This window comes from Agelaius tricolor, unplaced genomic scaffold (assembly GCF_023055355.1).
Source record: "Agelaius tricolor isolate 1412-34295 unplaced genomic scaffold, bAgeTri1.0.p SCAF_9, whole genome shotgun sequence".
Lineage (NCBI taxonomy): Eukaryota > Metazoa > Chordata > Aves > Passeriformes > Icteridae > Agelaius > Agelaius tricolor.
The window spans coordinates 3,038,557-3,057,513 of record NW_027269269.1 but is presented as its reverse complement, the minus strand read 5'-3'; the positions used below and the strand labels follow the sequence as shown (position 1 = coordinate 3,057,513).

The 18,957-nt window shown below is 38.3% G+C and overlaps 1 protein-coding gene across 4 annotated transcripts in view; it reads right to left on the bottom strand.

Annotated features, from left to right (window-relative positions):
- The window catches only part of ATP8A2 (ATPase phospholipid transporting 8A2), a 320,133-nt gene that overhangs the window by 252,670 nt on the left and 48,506 nt on the right, over positions 1-18,957 (bottom strand). For all 4 annotated transcript variants that reach the window (XM_071434042.1, XM_071434041.1, XM_071434040.1 and 1 more), the window contains 11 exons: positions 18,667-18,766; positions 17,959-18,057; positions 17,038-17,083; positions 12,856-12,896; positions 10,933-11,006; positions 7,765-7,834; positions 6,243-6,370; positions 5,125-5,236; positions 4,432-4,597; positions 1,995-2,122; positions 707-784 (listed from right to left, as the gene is read on the bottom strand). In XM_071434042.1, the coding sequence (XP_071290143.1) occupies positions 707-784; positions 1,995-2,122; positions 4,432-4,597; positions 5,125-5,236; positions 6,243-6,370; positions 7,765-7,834; positions 10,933-11,006; positions 12,856-12,896; positions 17,038-17,083; positions 17,959-18,057; positions 18,667-18,766 (1,042 nt within the window). The remainder of the gene's footprint in view (positions 1-706; positions 785-1,994; positions 2,123-4,431; positions 4,598-5,124; positions 5,237-6,242; positions 6,371-7,764; positions 7,835-10,932; positions 11,007-12,855; positions 12,897-17,037; positions 17,084-17,958; positions 18,058-18,666; positions 18,767-18,957) is intronic.

The window sequence follows — 18,957 nt, the reverse complement described above, 5'->3', positions numbered from 1 at the left end:
TACAGCTACAACTCCTCAGGAGTGAGACTACCTTCTGCACCATCTTTATTTTCTTACATTCTATACCTCCAGACAGACCTATAACCTTGGTGGTCAAGGAAATAGCTACCATTTCTCAACAGTATTACAAAATTCCAATAGCAAAGCCATATTATCCAGTAAGCTTGTTCTGGGAAGCCCTTCCAGTTTGAAGAAATGTTATATGCAGAATTAACAAACCTACAACAATTAGAAGTTAATATGCAGTTATCCTTATCTGAATTGAAAATAGAAATGCTTGAAGGATCACAATATCTAAATTAGGAATACAACTGCATTTTTTTTACTTGCATCTCCAGTGAAGTAGTCAGAAACATCAAAACCTAATAAGTCTAGCCCTGGATGTTCCGTTCTGGTATAGACAGCCAAAATCACAGAGCATCTCTCCAAGACTTTTGAGAATAAAGTTTAGAGTGAACATAAGAAATAGTTTCAATTCCCGAACATAAAACTGCCTATATGACATTACATTTAATCCTGTGATATCTCATTATTTCACTTGTAAGACTCAGACTAGAGAAAATAAAAAAGTCCCATTAACTCAAGCCACAGAGCAACAAAATAAAGCTGATTTGTACATCTTGTACAATCCTGCCATGCTGCTCTCATACCTTTGCTCTTGAGAGAGTATATCACAATCATGACACTTCAGAAAATGTTATCTTACCTGCCCAAGTTCCTCATTAAGGTTTGAGGTTCTGGCCATTGCAGGTGTATCTGTTTCAGGGTAATACATATCTATGTCCTGAAATGAGAGCAAAATTAAGACTTATGTTATGCAAATTAAACACTAAAGTCTCTGTTCTTCTTTTATTCAGCTCCAACTTGGCTTGATTGTCTTAATGCTATGAGCACGCATTCTGAATGCTTGAGACAAACATCATCCCCAGATGAATATGGGCGCCTCCTTTCCAAAGTATATCTCCATCCTACAGGGACATGAGAAAAGACAGATTCAACTATAGGTACTTAATAAACTAAAGATGCAACAGAAAAAAAAAACAAACTCAGTACAGTAGAAAGAAGTCCATGCATTAGCCATGCTAATCATAGGTGGTCAGTTAGAACAATCAGTTGCTCTGGCCACATCTATGAGAGACAATTTTAGTGGATCCATGAAATCAACTTCATCTGTTACTACAAAGAAACAGCTGCTACACAAACCCAACCAACTGCTCTGATATTCATATCTACTACATTACAAGCATCTCAAGGAACAGACATATTAAACTTTGCTTACATGTGTTTTACAGGAACCTACTACATTACTCAAAGTCCAAGGATTAATGCATACCAACAAAAGGTATCCCTCTTGGTTTTGCCCAGCTTAAGAGCCACTAGCAGATTATTTTTGGCCCACAACTTAAGATATTTTGAAGTCAAAACTTCCCTGAATAGAGGGATCACTGTTTGGTTGCGTGAGGCAACATCAACTCATCTCCTTATAAAAACATTATGGTCTATTCCAGAGGTGACCTTAAGGCCAGCCTCAAGATGTAAAAACAAAACAAAAAAAAACCCCAAAATCCAAACAAACAAACAACCAAAAAACCCAACAAGAACAACAACAAAACAACCCCACACCTTCAAACAAGTCTCGTCTTGCCCTCTGCTGTGTCTCAGGGAAGCTGTAAGATACCAAAGAGGTTTCAAAAGATAATTACTGAATGTGAGTCAGCCAAGAGAGAGACCTCCTTCAACCAAGAGCTGAGGCTTCCTTCTCATCCTAAAAGCCTAAAATACAAGTGATGATTTGCACAGGGGACCTTCCTGTGACTAGATATTTTAATTTCCTGTGAAACACAGAACTGATATAGAATAAAAACTGAGTTTCCCCCTGCCTTTCCCAGAAGTTGCATCAGAAAGTAATTAGAAAATCTCACTAAGATGTTAAGTGGGTTTTTATATTAAATGTCAACATCCAGAACTGAGATACATTCATTCTTGCTACTTACCCAATTTATAAAAAGAGCCTGAGTAAACTTGACAACTTCCAATGTCACCAGAAGGCTGATTGGAATAAGGTTGTTGTACAAGATTATAAACGTCAGCAGATTGTATCCAAAGTTGACAGACAGCATTTCTGTGGATCAAAAGACACAGGACATTAGCAGACAAGTCTGAGTGGTATAAGGGTTATCAACTTTATGCAGTTCACCTAATCAGATTTAACAAAGCCAAAATAATAAGCTACTGTGTTGATGTCTAGTGTAAGGGCCATTTTAATATTGATTTCAACAGAAGATAGATAAAACACCCACACCATACCAGGTGAAGAACGGCAAGGTTGGTGAGGCTATATATAAAAGAATAGAACACTTTATGAACAATTTTTGCTAGACAGATGGTGGGAAGTACAGTATTCCCCACTATAACCCAATTCAGACATTTATCTAGTGTGTCAACTGCCCAATTAAGAGCTCCCAATGTCACTAGTAATATAACCATCTTTCAGAGAGTGCCTACTTGCTTCAGTGGAGTTAGGAAACAAAAAATAAACACTGAAATTAGTTATAAAATCTGACATTGTTAGAATTTAGAATTTTTTCTTATAAAAGAAATCAACAAGAACAAGTTGACTGTTAAACACTTGCCTAGTATATGAACTAAGGCACCCTGCTTAATCAACCTAGTATATGAACTAAGGCACCCTGCTTAATCAAAGAAGCTGTGACTAATGGTGACAACACTGGGCAACTTGCCCAAATAAGTCTACCATCACAACTGGTCCTAAAGGGAAGGGGAAGCACTTATAGACAGCCAGCAGGAAAGTACAAGTCTCAGCAGAGACACAGGATGAAGGCTCCTGGTCACAGTGCTGCCCACAGCCTCTCTTTACAATCAAAGTCTCCACATTTGTATGCTCTCCGCTTCCCTAGAAACTTAGAGAGGCACTTCAGTCAGCACACAGAACACCCAGAACAACACGGTCAGAGTCCACAACTAAGGGCTTTCAGCATCATAAGTTAATTAGAAGTCAGGGGAGCAAACTAGGAGGAGACAGAATCCAGAGAAAATTGCTGAAGCCTAATAAAGATCAGAGTTTGGACAAAGGCACCTCGAAGTGTGAGTACACCCTAATTCCATTTCTTTGATAAGTTTACAGAAAACAGAAGCATGCTTGGTATTGGAACATTTTCCAATACAATTTTTACAGAGATGAGACATTTAAACAAAATTTAACATCTACCTGCCAAACCTGAAAAAGTGTCTTTCCTGTGTGTGGCAGTTACAGAAGGCATAGAAATTGTGCATTCAATTTACAAAAAGGCATCTGCACAGACTATAATGTCATCTTAAGTCTGCTGCAAGTTGCACCTGCTCTATATTGCAAGTTCAAGAGTTCATTCCATTCATCTTTTCCAGTACTGCTTCTGTCATTGGAAGGCACAAATTTAAACTTTCTCATTAAAAACAAGGGGAGAGCAGGCAAGAAATTCTGAAAAGTGCTGACACTGCTACAAGAATACATTACAACTAACAAAACCCAGAGTCAAATATGGGGCATTTCCATGCTATTCCTATGTGATTTTTTTCATTACTACCACAACTGCAATTCTTAAACTGCAGAAGATACACTTGCCATCTGTTTTGCATCATCAGCAGACAAGCCATTTGCAGTTTGTGATAACTGCTTTAAGATCTGCATCTCAAAATGCTTTTAACACCACACTTTATAGCTAATGTAACCTCCTCAAAAGTCCGCTGAGGAGTACTTCATTGCTCATGTCATTCTTTGATAACGAACTAAAAAATTTGAGGACTAAGAAAAATGAACTAAAACCCTTCAAATAATTATGCTAAGAAATCAGTTTTCTCACAACAAGGTAACAGAAGCTAAAGACAGAAATTTTACCCAATAAATAAGAATTGTGACATTCACCATTTCAATTTTCTCTAAAAGAGCAGATCAGCATTTCTAACTGAAAGAAGTAAAGAGAAATCCTTTGCATCTCTATATAAGCATAAAGCTGAAGTAGGCATCAGATTGATGCTCCCCATCCTGCAGTCAAATACTGTCAGACACACATAAGGCTGCAGTACATGACCCCCCTTGAGAAAAAATTAATGTATGGTATCTCCACAGAGATGAAAAAAGTGAACACCAGTTGTCCAAGAGTAACTCTTGCCCCTCTTCTGTTTCTGCCCTGCTCCTTGGGTGCTAGCCTAGTGATATTTACCTAATCTTTAGAAGCCTCACAGGGAAGCTCACTTATTTCAGCCTATTCTCAAAAAAAAAAAAAAAAATTAGGTCATCAAAAAACTAGCGAGATGTGGGTTTTTTTGTGTTTTTTTTATTTCTTTCTTATTTAATGTATTAATTCAGTGAAGGTAAGAGCCTGGCTGCCCCTGCAGTCTGATACATCACCGGCCCAGTGCCTGCATACTCACTGTTGGAGCCAAGGTACCAGACAACTTCGCCGTGTGTTCTGTTCCATAATAAGGCACCTACAGAACTCACAAGGGCCATTACCAGGAGGATACAGAACAAAACCAGGATCTGCATGTTGGTCACTTTCTCCACATTTGATCTCTTCAGAGGTGCTTTGGTTGAATTCTAAACAGCAGCAGGGAAAAAAAAAAAGGGAAAGAACCTGGCAATGGCTTTTACAAGACAAAAATCCAGAAGCAAACCCAGTCTTTACTTTCAGAATCCTTTAGAGCACCTGCTGTCCATCCCATTGATGCTCAGCAGCAGTGATCAACATACACGTTCCCAGTCTCACCAGGCACTCCCCGACATCAAGGAAATACAGGAGTGTTGTCTTAGTCATAATCATGAAGATAATTAGGTTATGTCCTCAGCTGTTAAGCCTCAGTTTTAAATGCCATCCAGCTACCAGATAAATTAAGATGCAAGTTAGTTCCCCTTACATATTGAACTGCTTCCACTTCAGTGTGCGCTTGCACATGTGCACATGCCAACTGGAGTACAATGGACCCTTCTATTCCTTGAGGCCTCCAAGCCTTAAACAACTATAATCAGTCAAACCATTTCATAAAATCAAGACAATGACAATGAGAATACAGGAAATATGACCAACCTCTATCAAAACATAGCCTTAATCCCCTTAAAACCATTACCTGCATGAGTTTTGTATCATGTCCTGTATACACAACAATACCCAAGACCCACTGAGTGTTTCTCAGTTGTGCACCTCTCAGCAAGATCTGGTCTGGACCAACAGGAACTGGGCTGCAAAAGAAGAAGTTCATGGATCTTGCAGTTCTTGGTAACACTTTACAGAAGATAGTTCTACTCCCAGCCTCGCTCCCCAGTTAATAATAAAAACAACCCCAACCCAAGAGGAGAAGAATGCAATAGCAATATAATGAGCTTAGATTGTTCACACAACTAAGTAAGCACTGAAACCTCTGTAAGTCTAATTCCTGCTAAAGCACAGTAGGGCAAAGCTGCTCCAGTAATCCAGAACTTGAGAAATTATGTGGCAGCCATAAATAAGCTTATTCTACACTTGACCTTGGGTAGTACATTCACATCAAGGACAGAGAAGCATTGAACTTGCAAAGAGACCATCCATTTCAAGCACACTATATCAAATACACAATTAAACAAGTATTTGAGAAAGCCTATATCAACCACATTACTTCCATGTGAGATGCAATGATCATCTGCTATTCTTGCACTGAGCTGCCCAAGTAATATACATTTGGTGAAGGAAAACAGGTACAGCCAAATATAACATATATGTTCCTAGCAACCTGTCACAATCTGTTAATTTGAGTACTAAAACTACATACTTTTCTTTCAAGAGTTATAGAAATTGAAGTCACACTGACAAAGCCTCCAGGTTCTGGGATCACTTTTCTCTACAAATCTGACCTTGGTGCAGCCTTTGGCTCTTGTTGAAAGGGAAAGGTCTCTATTTCCTCTGTGTATCTTGTGTAACAAGAAGGCCCTAAAAACCCCAACCATTTTCTTGAGTCCTTCTCTTTAGATGTACCTTTTAATAAAATATCACCATTAATTACAAAGAAATCAATACTCCCATAACAAGGAGAAGGATCCATGCAAAGACAGAACTGTGTTATCTTATACTGGCAGATGCTCTGATTAATAAACATTAATTATTACCCTCCTCTTCTCCAGCAAAAACATGCACATGCTCAGAGTCCCAGACTAAAAGAACACAGGAAACATTTATCCTGACTAAACGAATTCATGGCTTTGTTGTCAATACCTTTGGCCATCTAAGCGCAAGTTTCCAGTGAAGTCATAGAGATGGCGGTTGGGTCCTTCACATTCTATCCTCCCAGACACTTTCATCAATTCTTCCCTGGACTGGAGACTAGCAGTTTGAGACAAACCCTGCACAGAACAATTCAAAGGAAATTCTTGACAAAAAACTGCTATTAGAAGGCAACCTAGGAAAGTGTTGCTTGCTTTTTACATCTATGAACCAAAATATAATTAAATCTGTGGAGGTCTGTTAGTCCAGGCCCTGTTTTGCTTTGGTGGATTTTTTTTTTTGGGGGGGTTGGTTTTCATTATGTTTTGGGGTTTTAATTTTTTATTTGATATTGAATATCTCTTTCCTGCAAGGAGAACTCATTATGGGCACAAAGGAAACTACTAACAAGACTGAAACTCTCTACACAGATCTTCACATTACCTACATGATCCCTCCTTAACCAAGAGGAAAGTAACGTCCACAAAACACGAAGTTGGATACATGTAGGAGGAAGTAGGAGAAAAGCAGTATAAATAGACTTGGCTTTTTTCTCAAAGTACAGCTGCCCTGATGTGTTATGGCTGCCAAATATGGTCATTCTTAAATGTAGTCTCTCTTGGGCCACTGCAACTAATATGCTCTGATCCGGCTTAAGGTCAATGATTAGCCTGTCACACAACTGCAACATAAAATATTGGTACTCTACATCTGAGCACATGCACAGCACCCCACTGCCTTTCTATTAAAAGAGGAATCCATTTCATGTTTCTTTTGGCAGAATTTGACTGCAGCACTGCAAGCCAGAGCAAGGCCATATTTTTGTATTTTAAGCATGTCCTGAAGCAAATAAAATCCTACAAGAGCTCAAGACCTCACTTAGTAGCCTGATCTGGAACAGTAAGTCACATTTCTACAAATGTAGCAAAGAAGAACCAAGTGTAGCTTTTTAAAAACAAATTATCTGTGTTTCAAAATCCTAGTCTAAATACTTTTTTTTAATTAAAGAAGCCAAAGTTTCTAAACTATTTCTAAACACTATAAGCAACAGTACTTCTTTAAAAAAATCAGAAAGATTCAAATAAATTCTTCTGCTTAGCACAGAGATAACAAATCAACTTATACATATAAAGATACTTTTCAGCTTCTGCCTCTGCATAATGCTCATAAAATAGTACTTGTGACAGGAGACACTGCAACTCTCATCACAAGCATAGCTGTTTTTTTTTTTTTTATGTACAGCACTTAAATTCCACTAACTAGACCTTCAGCAAAACACATCCAAGGTCTGTTTGATTTGTCTCTCTGGGCTTAAAATACTTGCTCCAGGTTAGTTCCTTACACTTCCACATGATGCATTACTGCTTGGGTTTGTATCTGTTGAAAAGGCAAATTACAGCCACTTGAAGAAATATGCTTTTTTAAAAAACAACAACGAAAAAAATCACTTGTATTGTTGTCATGCAAGCTAGATGCTGCTTCATAACTAATATTAAATAGCTAAAAGAAAAAAAATTAAATTAGTTTTTTTTACCTGTCGTATTTTAAGATTCGTCTCCCCATCAAGATTAGCTGTTTCAATATAGCACATGGCTTGTGGTTCACTGTAAGGAGTGTAAGATTTTCAATATTAAAACTCAGTACTTTTTTGTACAATACTTTTTGCACTAATACAGTCCACCATAGACGACTTCAATGCACTGCAGAAGACAGAAAACCATACTGGTGGTATACCACCATGAAAGCTCAAAGTACATATATAACAGAGATGTCTTTGGATATAGTCATACAACAAACTACAAAAAAAGACGAGTCTAAATCAAAAAACAGTAAGAATTTAACAAGTCATTATAAACTCAGATGCCTAAAGTGGATTATTTTGAATTACAAACCATTATATTGCTTCCAATTATAAGAGCTTTGGATGAAAGAGCAAATATTGAACAGTATAAAAAGGGGACATGTTTGGATGAAGACAGCAATGCTCTCTGCTATTGAATTCTGTCTGTGAACTGAACACACAAAATCATGTCTGCAAGGTCCCCTTAATAAGGAAGTACACCCAAAGTCACTGCTAAACAGCTCTTTTTCAAGCATGAGAAAAGGATTTGTTAGGATTGTAAGCTGTCACCACCATCTTCCAGATGTGTTTCTGCCCTTAGCAATAGGGACAAAAATCTTCTTCCTAAAACTGAACTTTCTATTAGTCAAGCTCTTATCTATATCTAACAGAGGAGCTCAGCATAGGTGGTACCTGTGATAAGGAGGGGTACTTTTACCAGATCTTTTCCTGACATGCCACTCAAGATTCAAAACCTCTGTATAGCACCACCAAAATGATTTTTCTGCCCACTGTCTTCTCAGGCTGCTAAGGAATATCAGTTTCCCACCTGGACTTAAGCAAGTGCTTCTTCAGCATATCACTTCTCATACTCTTGATAAATGGCTAGGTTTTTTCCAAAGTAACCAATTGTTCTAACAGCAAAGGTACTCAATCAACAGAACAGACAGTAATAAAGGCCCCTTAAGAAAACAATAATTAAGAAATGGACAGGTACATTTATAACACAGTAAGAAGCCAGATTATTCTCTCCAATAATTTTGCTTTGAAAAGAAAAAATGGTTGAGTCTATTCTTTGTCCCCTCCTACACAGTAAATTTGAATCTGAACCCAAGAAAGACACTGATGAGAGTCCAGCTTGATTCCAATTTTACCTATGTCAAACACCTTACCTACTACAACTGAAGTGGTTAGCTCAGGAAGGAGACCTTTTGCAATACAATTCCTCTAATTTCCACAGAAATGGCATGAACTGTGGAAATGAGAAATGTGGACATGTTTCCATGCAAAGTTGTGTTTGAATTAAAATATTTTTCCTTCATGTTAATTCATTCTTTATGTAAAATTTGATATCACCTTCTTGCTGTACAGGAAAAGTGAGTCAAGATAAAAACAACTGTCGATTTTACCTCTGACAATCACCTCAGACACAGAAAAATCAACATATACAAGCAAAAGAATCCACCCCCTTCAGAACATGCAGAGCTTTCTGGTGAACTGAGGACACGTAGTATTGACATTTAAAGGAATCATGGGAATAATACCAATTATAAAGCAGAACTGCCATAGAAATTGCTATTTATTTCAAGCAAAGCTTCTCCCAAATCAACATGCTTTGGGTTAAATTTTCTATTTATTATGTAGTTATCAAAGACAGCAGGTTAGTAGAATAATGTAGAACAAAAAGCTGGCTCACACAGTTAAGAAATAAGTCAGAAGGGGTTTTTAGTATAATACATTAGAGAAGTTCTTAAGTAAAAAATTCTTCAATGCTGAAACAAAATTATTGATGTCCACGTTCAGCCTAACTGCATATTAAGTTGACAACCACTTATTTAAGGTTTGAGGCTTGTTTTGAAAAATACAATACTGTATACCATGGAATGGAGGTAACCTCTATGCTTCATTGTGCAGTAATTCAAAAAGACTGAGCTTCAGCATATAGCTTAGAAAACATTGAAACCTCTCAGAAACAGCACAGACAAGAAGGATGGAGCAGAAAATACAGGAGCTTGAAAAAACCAAGTTCCCTTAAAAGTTGGATCATGTAAGAGAACTGAATCCCGGAGACCAGAGCAATCTGCAGTCACCATTGAAAAGCACACACACAGGAGGGAATTATGGAGGTGTTGTAAGGTCTGGCTATTACAAGCGTATTTATGAACAGGAGTTGTGCTGTTGTCTCTTGTTTACACCTCATCTGTCTAAGCAAACTGTGGTCTTGATTCAGCCTCAAGTTGCTCTACACAATCCAGAACCTAGACTAGCAGTCAAGTACCTCTCAAATGCTTTTAGGAACTATGAGACCTTGATAAACGAGAGGGCTGGGCAACTACCAACCATACGAAGTTTAACAAAGGTAAGTGCTGGATTCTCCACCTGGGACAGGGCAACCCTGGATGTGTGTACAGACTGGAGAATGGGATGAGGGAGAGTAGTCCCATGGTAAGGGACCTGAGGGTCCTGGTCAACGGCAAGTTCAACATGAGTCCACAGTGCCCTAGCAGCCAGAGGGCAAAATGTGTCCTGGGAGGCATCAGGAAGTTGTCCCATTCTTGAAACTAACCCAAGAAGGACTCAACAGGTCCCTCCCATGCTAGAGACGGGCCATACAAGCGCTGTATCCAAGAGAAGTAGTGAACAAATGAAGTCCAAAAGCTATTTTGTTGTTTCATGCCAACAGAGCTCGCCTTTAGGACTTAATATTTGAAAGAGAAATCTTCCTGGGGGAGCACAGGAAAATATGCTGAATACTCAGGGGAATTAACTGGAAGAAAACTTAAGCTTCCTTATTTAAGTGGAGGGATTCTCAGAAGGGCAAAGAACCACTGACTGCACGAAGCTCATGTTAAGGCCCTTCAGTCTTCCAACAAACTCATCAATACAGAGTATTATGTACCTGCAATTCATAAAGTGAAGTCTTGGAAATGCCTTGCTTTAGAAGAGCCTATCTACAACGACACATGAATCAAAGCCTAATAAAGCCATATTTTGTCATTGAATTTTGTTGAAATTTGATTTTAGATGTGGAATAGAATTAGTGCTATCTGATGTCTGGTTTTACTAATAGCAAATACAGAGATTCAAGTCCTCTGCACCTCAGTTCATCAGACACATCACTTCCACACCCATTCAGGATACCTGGTAGATATTATGATCATGTCTGCTGGAAGATGTTGCCCATTGGTGACCTTCACAATATCGCCTACTGCTACCTGTGGTGGCCAGGAGTACAGTAGCATGGAAGAGAAAAACAAACAGTTCGCTTGTCTGGAATGTTAGTTTGTTATTTTCTTTCACCCAGTCAGAAGAACAGCATCATGCACAGAACAGCTAGATAGTTTTTCTGAAAGTCAGAGTACTTTTCACTGCAAGTTTGGAAATATCAAAGCCTTCCCTTTTCTGAATGCAAAGCATAAAATTCTATAGAGAAAAAAGGTACACTCAATTAGATAGATTAGATACACTCAATTAGAAATTGTGAACTTCTATGGCTTGCATTTAATAAAAATTACTTTTTTTCTATAATTCTGCCATTATGCAAATTCAGGGGTTTTCTTAAGTCATTTTTTCCCCTAGTAAGTATATTTAAACTTTACCTTCATCTTTACACTTCCCCTTCATTAAGTATCAAGAGTTTTCTTCTATTCCTTACCTGTATTACTTACCTACCCAATCATCACTATCATTTTCCCTCAATTCTCCTTAGATGCACTGCTTGTACTAGTCACTAGCAAATAGTATCATCTCTATGAATCCTGTCCTTCCTTGACTGAGATATGCAGAGTTCTGAATTCTGGAATACTGTGTCTCCTCCTACACAGGCCTAAGACTTTCCAGCACCTTGAGTTAGTCACACATGCATGGGACTTTCATTCTCAAAAGAGTCAAGTAGCACTCTCAAAACAGTAAACCAGGTTTGCCCAATAAAGATGAGGCTGCTTAATGCCAATGCAGCACTGAGAGTCTGAAATGGGCTTAAAATACTTTCAAGATATTAATTTATGAAAATGGAAACAGATGGTATGTTTGAACAAGCAGATTCATTAGTTTTCTCAGATACCACTAAAAATAAATTCCCTACCACTTACAGCACAAAAAAACAAACGGAAAAAGTCAGGAGTCTGCCTTCAAGTGATCAAGGTGGATAATACAGAATTGTTATTCCTTAACAATAAACGCAAACCTGGACAACATGCAGTTACAGACACAAGTCAATTCACGAAATGCCTGAGGGTATAAAAAAACCCAGATTCCAGGCTTGACCTTAAACTTTGAATTCACTGTCCTTTCTACAAAAATAGGACTTGGAACAGCATAAACAGGAACCAACATTAGCCATCTGAATCCCTGGCAATCTTGAGCTTCTACTATAGCCTAACACTTCAGCAGAATAGCTTTTAGGTGTCTTGAAACTGATCTCATTCCTCAGAGGTTTTAAAAGGGTGTACTTTTTCCTCAATTACTAGATAAGAGGGCTAATTTTATCCTTTAAAAGGCACTAAGAGCCACAACTAGATCGATACTTCCTAAGGCATTTCAGCAACTTCCAGGTCTTAGAAATAAAGCTCACCAGACCCTGGCCAAGGGCCTCACAGAACATGGGTCCCAAGTGCCTCAGGTAGCAGCAGGGCTTGTGTTTCTTACTTGAGCAAGCAGCTTACTAATTAGTCTCAAAGCCCAGGGACTTTCCAGCACAGGCAGCAAAGTGAGTCTCTGTTAGACTTACAGGGGAGGTACAGCATTGCAGTGAAAATTACTCTTCTAGGAAGACTACAAACAAAATACTGTTTACAGTTTACCTATTAACTGCACAAGGAAAAACAAAACAGTCCATTAGCATTTGACTGTAACACAGTACAAGGATTTAAAAATGGGTAGTCAGGTGCCTTGCTCAGGGCAATTTTGACTACTGGAACCAAAAGAATCCCTCCCACCCCCTCAACTCAAGTGACAGAGAAGTCTCATGTAGTATACATTATTTCTAAGCCTCCTAATTAATTCTGGCTAGAGTAATTCTTGAACACTTGCTTTCCCTCCCTCCCATCCTCAGGTTTTATTTACCTCTTTCCACATAATGTTCTGCCACATCCCATTTCTTAGAACTGGAAAGAAAGCTTAAAATTAGATTACAGAAAAAATAGCCATAATTCAGACAAATTTCAAAACAACTGTATCAGCAGTAGCAAACACAATAGGAACTAACACAAAAATCAGAAATTTATTTTTCAGAAGCTGGAACTTTTGTGCACAGCTGTGGGCATGTGAATCCAAGAAAGAGGAAGAATCTGCCCTTCATATTTATATAGTTCTTATCTCCTGCCAGACAACAGTTGGTGGCCTGATTTCTTCATGGCATCACTTCATACTAACATGCAAATAGGCAGCATTGTTTCTTGTTTGGGAAATGACCTTCCTTAAAACAAAAGGCATCACTGCCCACTGTCAATCAGTACCAAGAAGCACCTTTACTCTGTGTATGACTTACCACAGAATTTTCACTTCTCATCTTTTTCCCTGCATTTTATTCATTAAGTTCTGACACTGGCACATCCAACTTTATTACCATTACCCATGGCCCATATAAATCTTAAGTGACAAGCTTTAACTGACAAGCAGGCTCAAAGCCCTGCTGAAAAGCAACCATCAGCTTTGTCAGACAGGGAATCCTTACCTCTGAAATTCAGAGTGAAACAAGAAAACAAGGTTCTAAAACAGACCTCAGTTTCTGTAGGGCTCCAGCTCTACACTGCCATCTTAACACACTCATTAGTCATTTAACCCACAGCATGTCTTTCCACCTAAGCACCTCCTATGTGATTCTACACATACTTAAGACTACTCCAGCCAAAACAGTAAGGTCAAATATGCCCAATTACTGCTGAGTAACCCAGTCCAGTCCAGGTCCAAGCACAGCAAGTTCACCTTCACTGAAAGCAGCTGCAGCCAGTTTTCAAAGGTGTTTAAAAAGTGCAGTGTGCAACACATCAGAGTTGAATGGGTCAGTCCCCTACTTTTGAATATGAACAATCTTCTCAGCTCTATGCATTTCATACATGTGGCTCATTTGAAAATAATACCACACTCTCAGAAAAATATTCTGCTGAATACAGCCTTGACCATCCTACCTAGGATATGTCACTCCACAAACAGGAATGCAAGACTTGTCAGAATAGATGAAGCAGAAGAAGTTTCTTGACTCCTGTTCTCAGGCCACACACACTGAAGTACTGAATCCTGATATTTACTATTGTAGTGAATGGACTGCAGTGAACTAAACTATTTATCAAAAAATGGGCAGGCAGCAACAGAAGCAGTGCCAGTGATGTGTTAAAAAACAGCTGAGCTTTCAACCAAACAAATAAAGCAGTTCAGGGGAAGAACATTTTTGGTGCACCCCTTCCATCCCTCATATACACTGCTGCTGAATGGAGCTCTGCTGAGTTCAGAACTCAGAAGGCTTGAATCCAGAATCTCAAGGGGAAAGCCAAATACCTGCAGCCTTGACTCAAAACTCAAACCTTCAGAGAGGAGTTGCAACACTGAGAATCTCCTGTGCCATGGTTTAGCCAGCTCTCTATTCCACTAGAAAGTTTTGGAGATGTTTCAGCAAACATTCTGTTGACATTTGTATGCTCACACGCAAAGGTATTTTGCAGCATCAAGTGCTACAGACCTGGTCTGGAAGGCAATTTACTTCAGAGAACAATTTCACTTGCAATGATTACTGAAATCAATTTAGTGATTAAAATTAAATACCCAAGCAAATTACTGAAGCTATTTTCTATTACTCAACTATTTCCTTTTAAACTCATAATCCCACAGTCTAAAGAGAAAGCTGCCATTAGACATAAAACAGTTCAGAAATTCTGGGGTTGCAATTTCACACCTCCTACTCTGCTCAACCCAGTTTTATGGGAGTACTCCAAAGGACAGAAAAGGACATGTCTTCTCTAGAATATTTATAGTAGGTTAAAATTGATGAATTATTCGTTGTCAAAAGGTACTTGGTTAAAGCAACAAAGGACAAGTACCTAGAAAGACTGCTTCAACTTAAAAAGAGAGTTTCAATATAAACCTTCTATCTAGGGCTTTCTATGACCAAAACCCAGTTCTATATCTAGGACTTAATGCTGACATTCACATCCAGCCATGCAAGGCCATTTGAAGTAAGGCTACTGAAGGGGAAGCATCTCCCATCAGTCTTGTTCCAGAGTTTGCTAGACCTGTGCTTGTCTAATATTTGAGCTCATCCCATGCAATATTAAATGCTCATTACTTATTCTATTATATGACAATGGGAGGATCAATACATCAGAAAAATTATTACTGAGCTCTCTGTACCTATGCAATACACTGCTAAGGGGCTTCACTTAGAATTATATGGAGTCTGGTCCCTAGATTTAATGTCATCACCACAGATATCATGTGAAGCCATGCAAGACAAAAAACACTGGCTCAGAGCCTAAACAACACACTCCATCTCCTAATGCAAATGCTCACCTGGGGCAGAACTTCAATTTTAGTTTGCTCCAAAGGGAATTTAATTCCTACATACCAAAGCCACTCTGCAAAGCAAACTGGTATTTTCTATGGTAAATTTAAAACAGGAAAAGCTCTTTGAAGATACACAACTGCTCTAAAAACCTAAACAAGATAAATGCAAAGCCTACATGACTGCTGCTGCAGTAAGCAACCAGCCATTGCAGGCAGTGGAGTTCAGGACACAGCCGAGTAGACAGCAGTGAGCTCAAATGCTCTCCACACTGAATGCATTGATTAGACACCACTCAGCTATAAGAGCAACCTAAAGGCACACAGAGAACCTAAATTTATTTCATCTTAATCCCACTCTGAGCCTAAGTTATCTTTTCACTCTGGTAATACGTGTCTCAAGAATAAGCCTCTTTAGCCTTCGCTTAAGAAGTAGGAGGATACAGTTTTAAGTATCAGACTGAAAATTTATTTAGAGTATTCAAAGGTAAAAAATAAAATCTGAACTCAAATAATTTTTCAAGTGCTAAGTTCCACTTAGGTCCATTAGAACACCTTGCGTTCTTTAAGGTTGTCTCTCCACAATTACTGTGACAAACGTCCCTTGAAGTGTTTGTTGGCACACCTCTACCTACAAATGAATTCTAACTGCCTCTCTGACCTCTGAAAGGGCCATCCTTCATATCACCAATAACAAGGCCTGTTGTGCTACAGCCACTTAATTGCCAATTGCTTATGACTAATACAGTGTTCTTGTACTCAAAATATCTTCCCAGACTCATGCAGAAACATCACCTAGGAGAACCAATAAAGCAATGCCTTTTGATGTGTATTAATAAACAATCTTAATGATCAACCCAAATTTTCAAGCACAAACTCAGTGAAAAAACCTGGCATAGTTTTTGCAGGACTATCTGAAGCATGGAGCTAGCAGGTTGCTCACTTCCCTATGTTCCTTTAAGTGTTCCTCTAGCTTTTTGACACTTGAGGTATTTGTGCTTGGGAGGAAGGGGCTCTTCTTGGAGCTCAAGTCCCTGTGTTCCCATTTCACTTGTACATTTGCACAGAGGAGCAGAAGAGGAGCTGTCCAACACAGGAACATCGAGCTGCCATAACTACAGCACAGGACAATCACAGGGTGGCCTTTGACAAGTTCTTCCTATTTTCTGCACAGGTTTTCAGTTAAGGGAGGTGAAGAAAATGACAGCAATGTCTTCAGGCATACAGTGACAAGTATGGCCATACCTCAGGGATAGATGTAGGCATTCAGTGGATATCAGTGTTAGATTCTCTTTCAGTGACACTTCAGGAAAGCAAAGCTAAAAAATCCACATACTTACTATATTTAAAGGGCAGCAGCAATTCCAAAAATGACACTAAATTCTTCTGACAGCAGCTTTTAACGTTTCAGGGGGTTGTTGGCTTTTTTAGTTCAGGATGTTTTGGTGGAGTTTGGTAAGGAAAAAAATTGCTTGGTTTTCTTGGAGGAGCTGAGAACTATGTGACTTTGGACAACCTTGAAATTACATGAACTTATAAATTCCAGTAATCCTCCCAATGCCTCACCCTTAAGTGTCAGGCCACCAATCATCAGTCTGAAACCTTTAGCAAAGTAAAATCCTAAATTAGTGGTAAGTATCTAGTGCACAAGATATGCATTCCTCACCATCACGACCATTAAAGAAACAGAATTGCTCAAAAGTAAGCATTCACTATTTGCGTTTTAAATACTTAAAGACTGTTTAGTCTTACCTACTGTTTTCTTTTTATTCACTGCACTGTCTGCCTTATGCCTTTTCTGTAAGGAAACAAAACATTTCATTACACCTCATTACACTTCATCACAAATTTGAGAACGATTAGAGCTAAAAATACAACAAACTGCAAGATGATACATTGGGTTCTTTTTGCCTTTACAGGTTTTTTTTTTTCTGTTTTTTTAAAAAGTCACAGATCATCTAAATTCAAATGGTTTGTAAAAAAGTATAAAGAGTATAATTATAAACTTCAAAGTCAAAGTCACTGTGTTGGAAGTCAGGCTGAAACCTTTATCAGAGGTAAAAAAAAAAAGTCGCCAAAGGTGGGTTTTTTTGAAGAAAAACAAAAGGAACAATAAGGACCACAATATTTAGATAAATATCCACGTGCATAAATTCCACATGCTGTTGTTTAGACTGATATCCAAATGATTTCTCTCATCAGTACTTTGCAAAGCAGAAAGACCTTGTTCTCATGTAAAGTATACAAGCAAGTTAGAGCAGATTTTCCCCAAAACAGTCTTCTCTGTTCTTAAGCTTCTTGCCTCCCCCCAACCCCCATATTCAGGACCATCTGAAAAGGTCACATATTTGCCAGGATTCTACACTGTCTTTCCAATAAAAGCATTAATAAGCAAGCTTGAAGAGGAAGAAACAAATGTCCTAACTTCTACTGTTTTCTTGTTCACCAACTATAATGAAAATACTTATTGATTTCAGTGCATTTTCAGTATTTATAACAGAAATTCAAGTCAAGCACTTTGAAAGTCAAAACAATATTTTGCTGCTGTTGAACAATGACTCAAGAGACTTCAGAGATGCATGGCTTTGTGGCATTTTATAACTTTTGAGACATTTGGTCTTAAGCACAGCCTTCCCCATCATACTCATCCCCATCCTCATCAATCATACTCACATAGTCTTCTATGATTTCTTTGATGCCAGCAACTGTTAAAATAAATAGCAATGGCACCAAGGTGGTATATCTTCCTGTTGGAGAGACATCTGGAATTTGCTGTGAACAGAGGGAAAAGAGACCCTATATAAGAGACTCCTTTTGTATTTGTATTTAAAATTAATTTCTGGTACATTTAGAATTTTATGCAAAGCTCTCAGAAGACAGAACACAAAGCTCTCTGATTTACTGTGCGATCTGTGCCTCACAGATATCCCATTTCTGTGGGCAAACTAGCCTACAGTCCAAGTAGGTTTGAAGAAACAATAACAAAGTTAGAAGACTGTTTTTGTACATGCCTTTCATTCTATTTCTCTTCTCTTTACAAGAAAATTATACTGCTTCACATGGAAGCAGAGATAATCTGAACTAATTAAGCAGAAGTTTCACAAGAAAGTCACACATTCTTTTCTCACAATGGTCAATAGCTCCATGTTTTATGACACCATTTATTTTTACTTATTAAGAATAAAAGAGGTTCGACTTTACAAACTACATGGAAAGAAGTCTCCAAGCTGTCTTGCAATTTCAATTAGCAACTACATACCCCATTAAAATTACTATTAAAGTAAATTTAATAATTGCTTTGCAGTTAAGCATAACAACAGAAATAACTTTTACTACATTACCATTTCATTTTAAAAACAAGGGAAAGCAATAAAAGAATACCTGCAGTAAGGCAATGAAGAGGAAGAATGCATTTGCAGCTTTTCTTATCTGCTCATACAGGAATCGAGGTAGAAATGTCACCACGCTGTACTTGGCTGTGCTGCAGGGTAGAAGATTTTCATCTTAGTACTTCATCAGAATATCAGGTGGAGATCATGACCAAAAAAGTCTAAGAGCCAGTGTTAGAAAGCAGTTCAAAGATAACAAAGTAAAGACATATTTAGAATATGGAGGAAGTAGTTGCTCTGGTTATGATAAGGAGCTGTACCAAACAATAAAGGTATCACACAG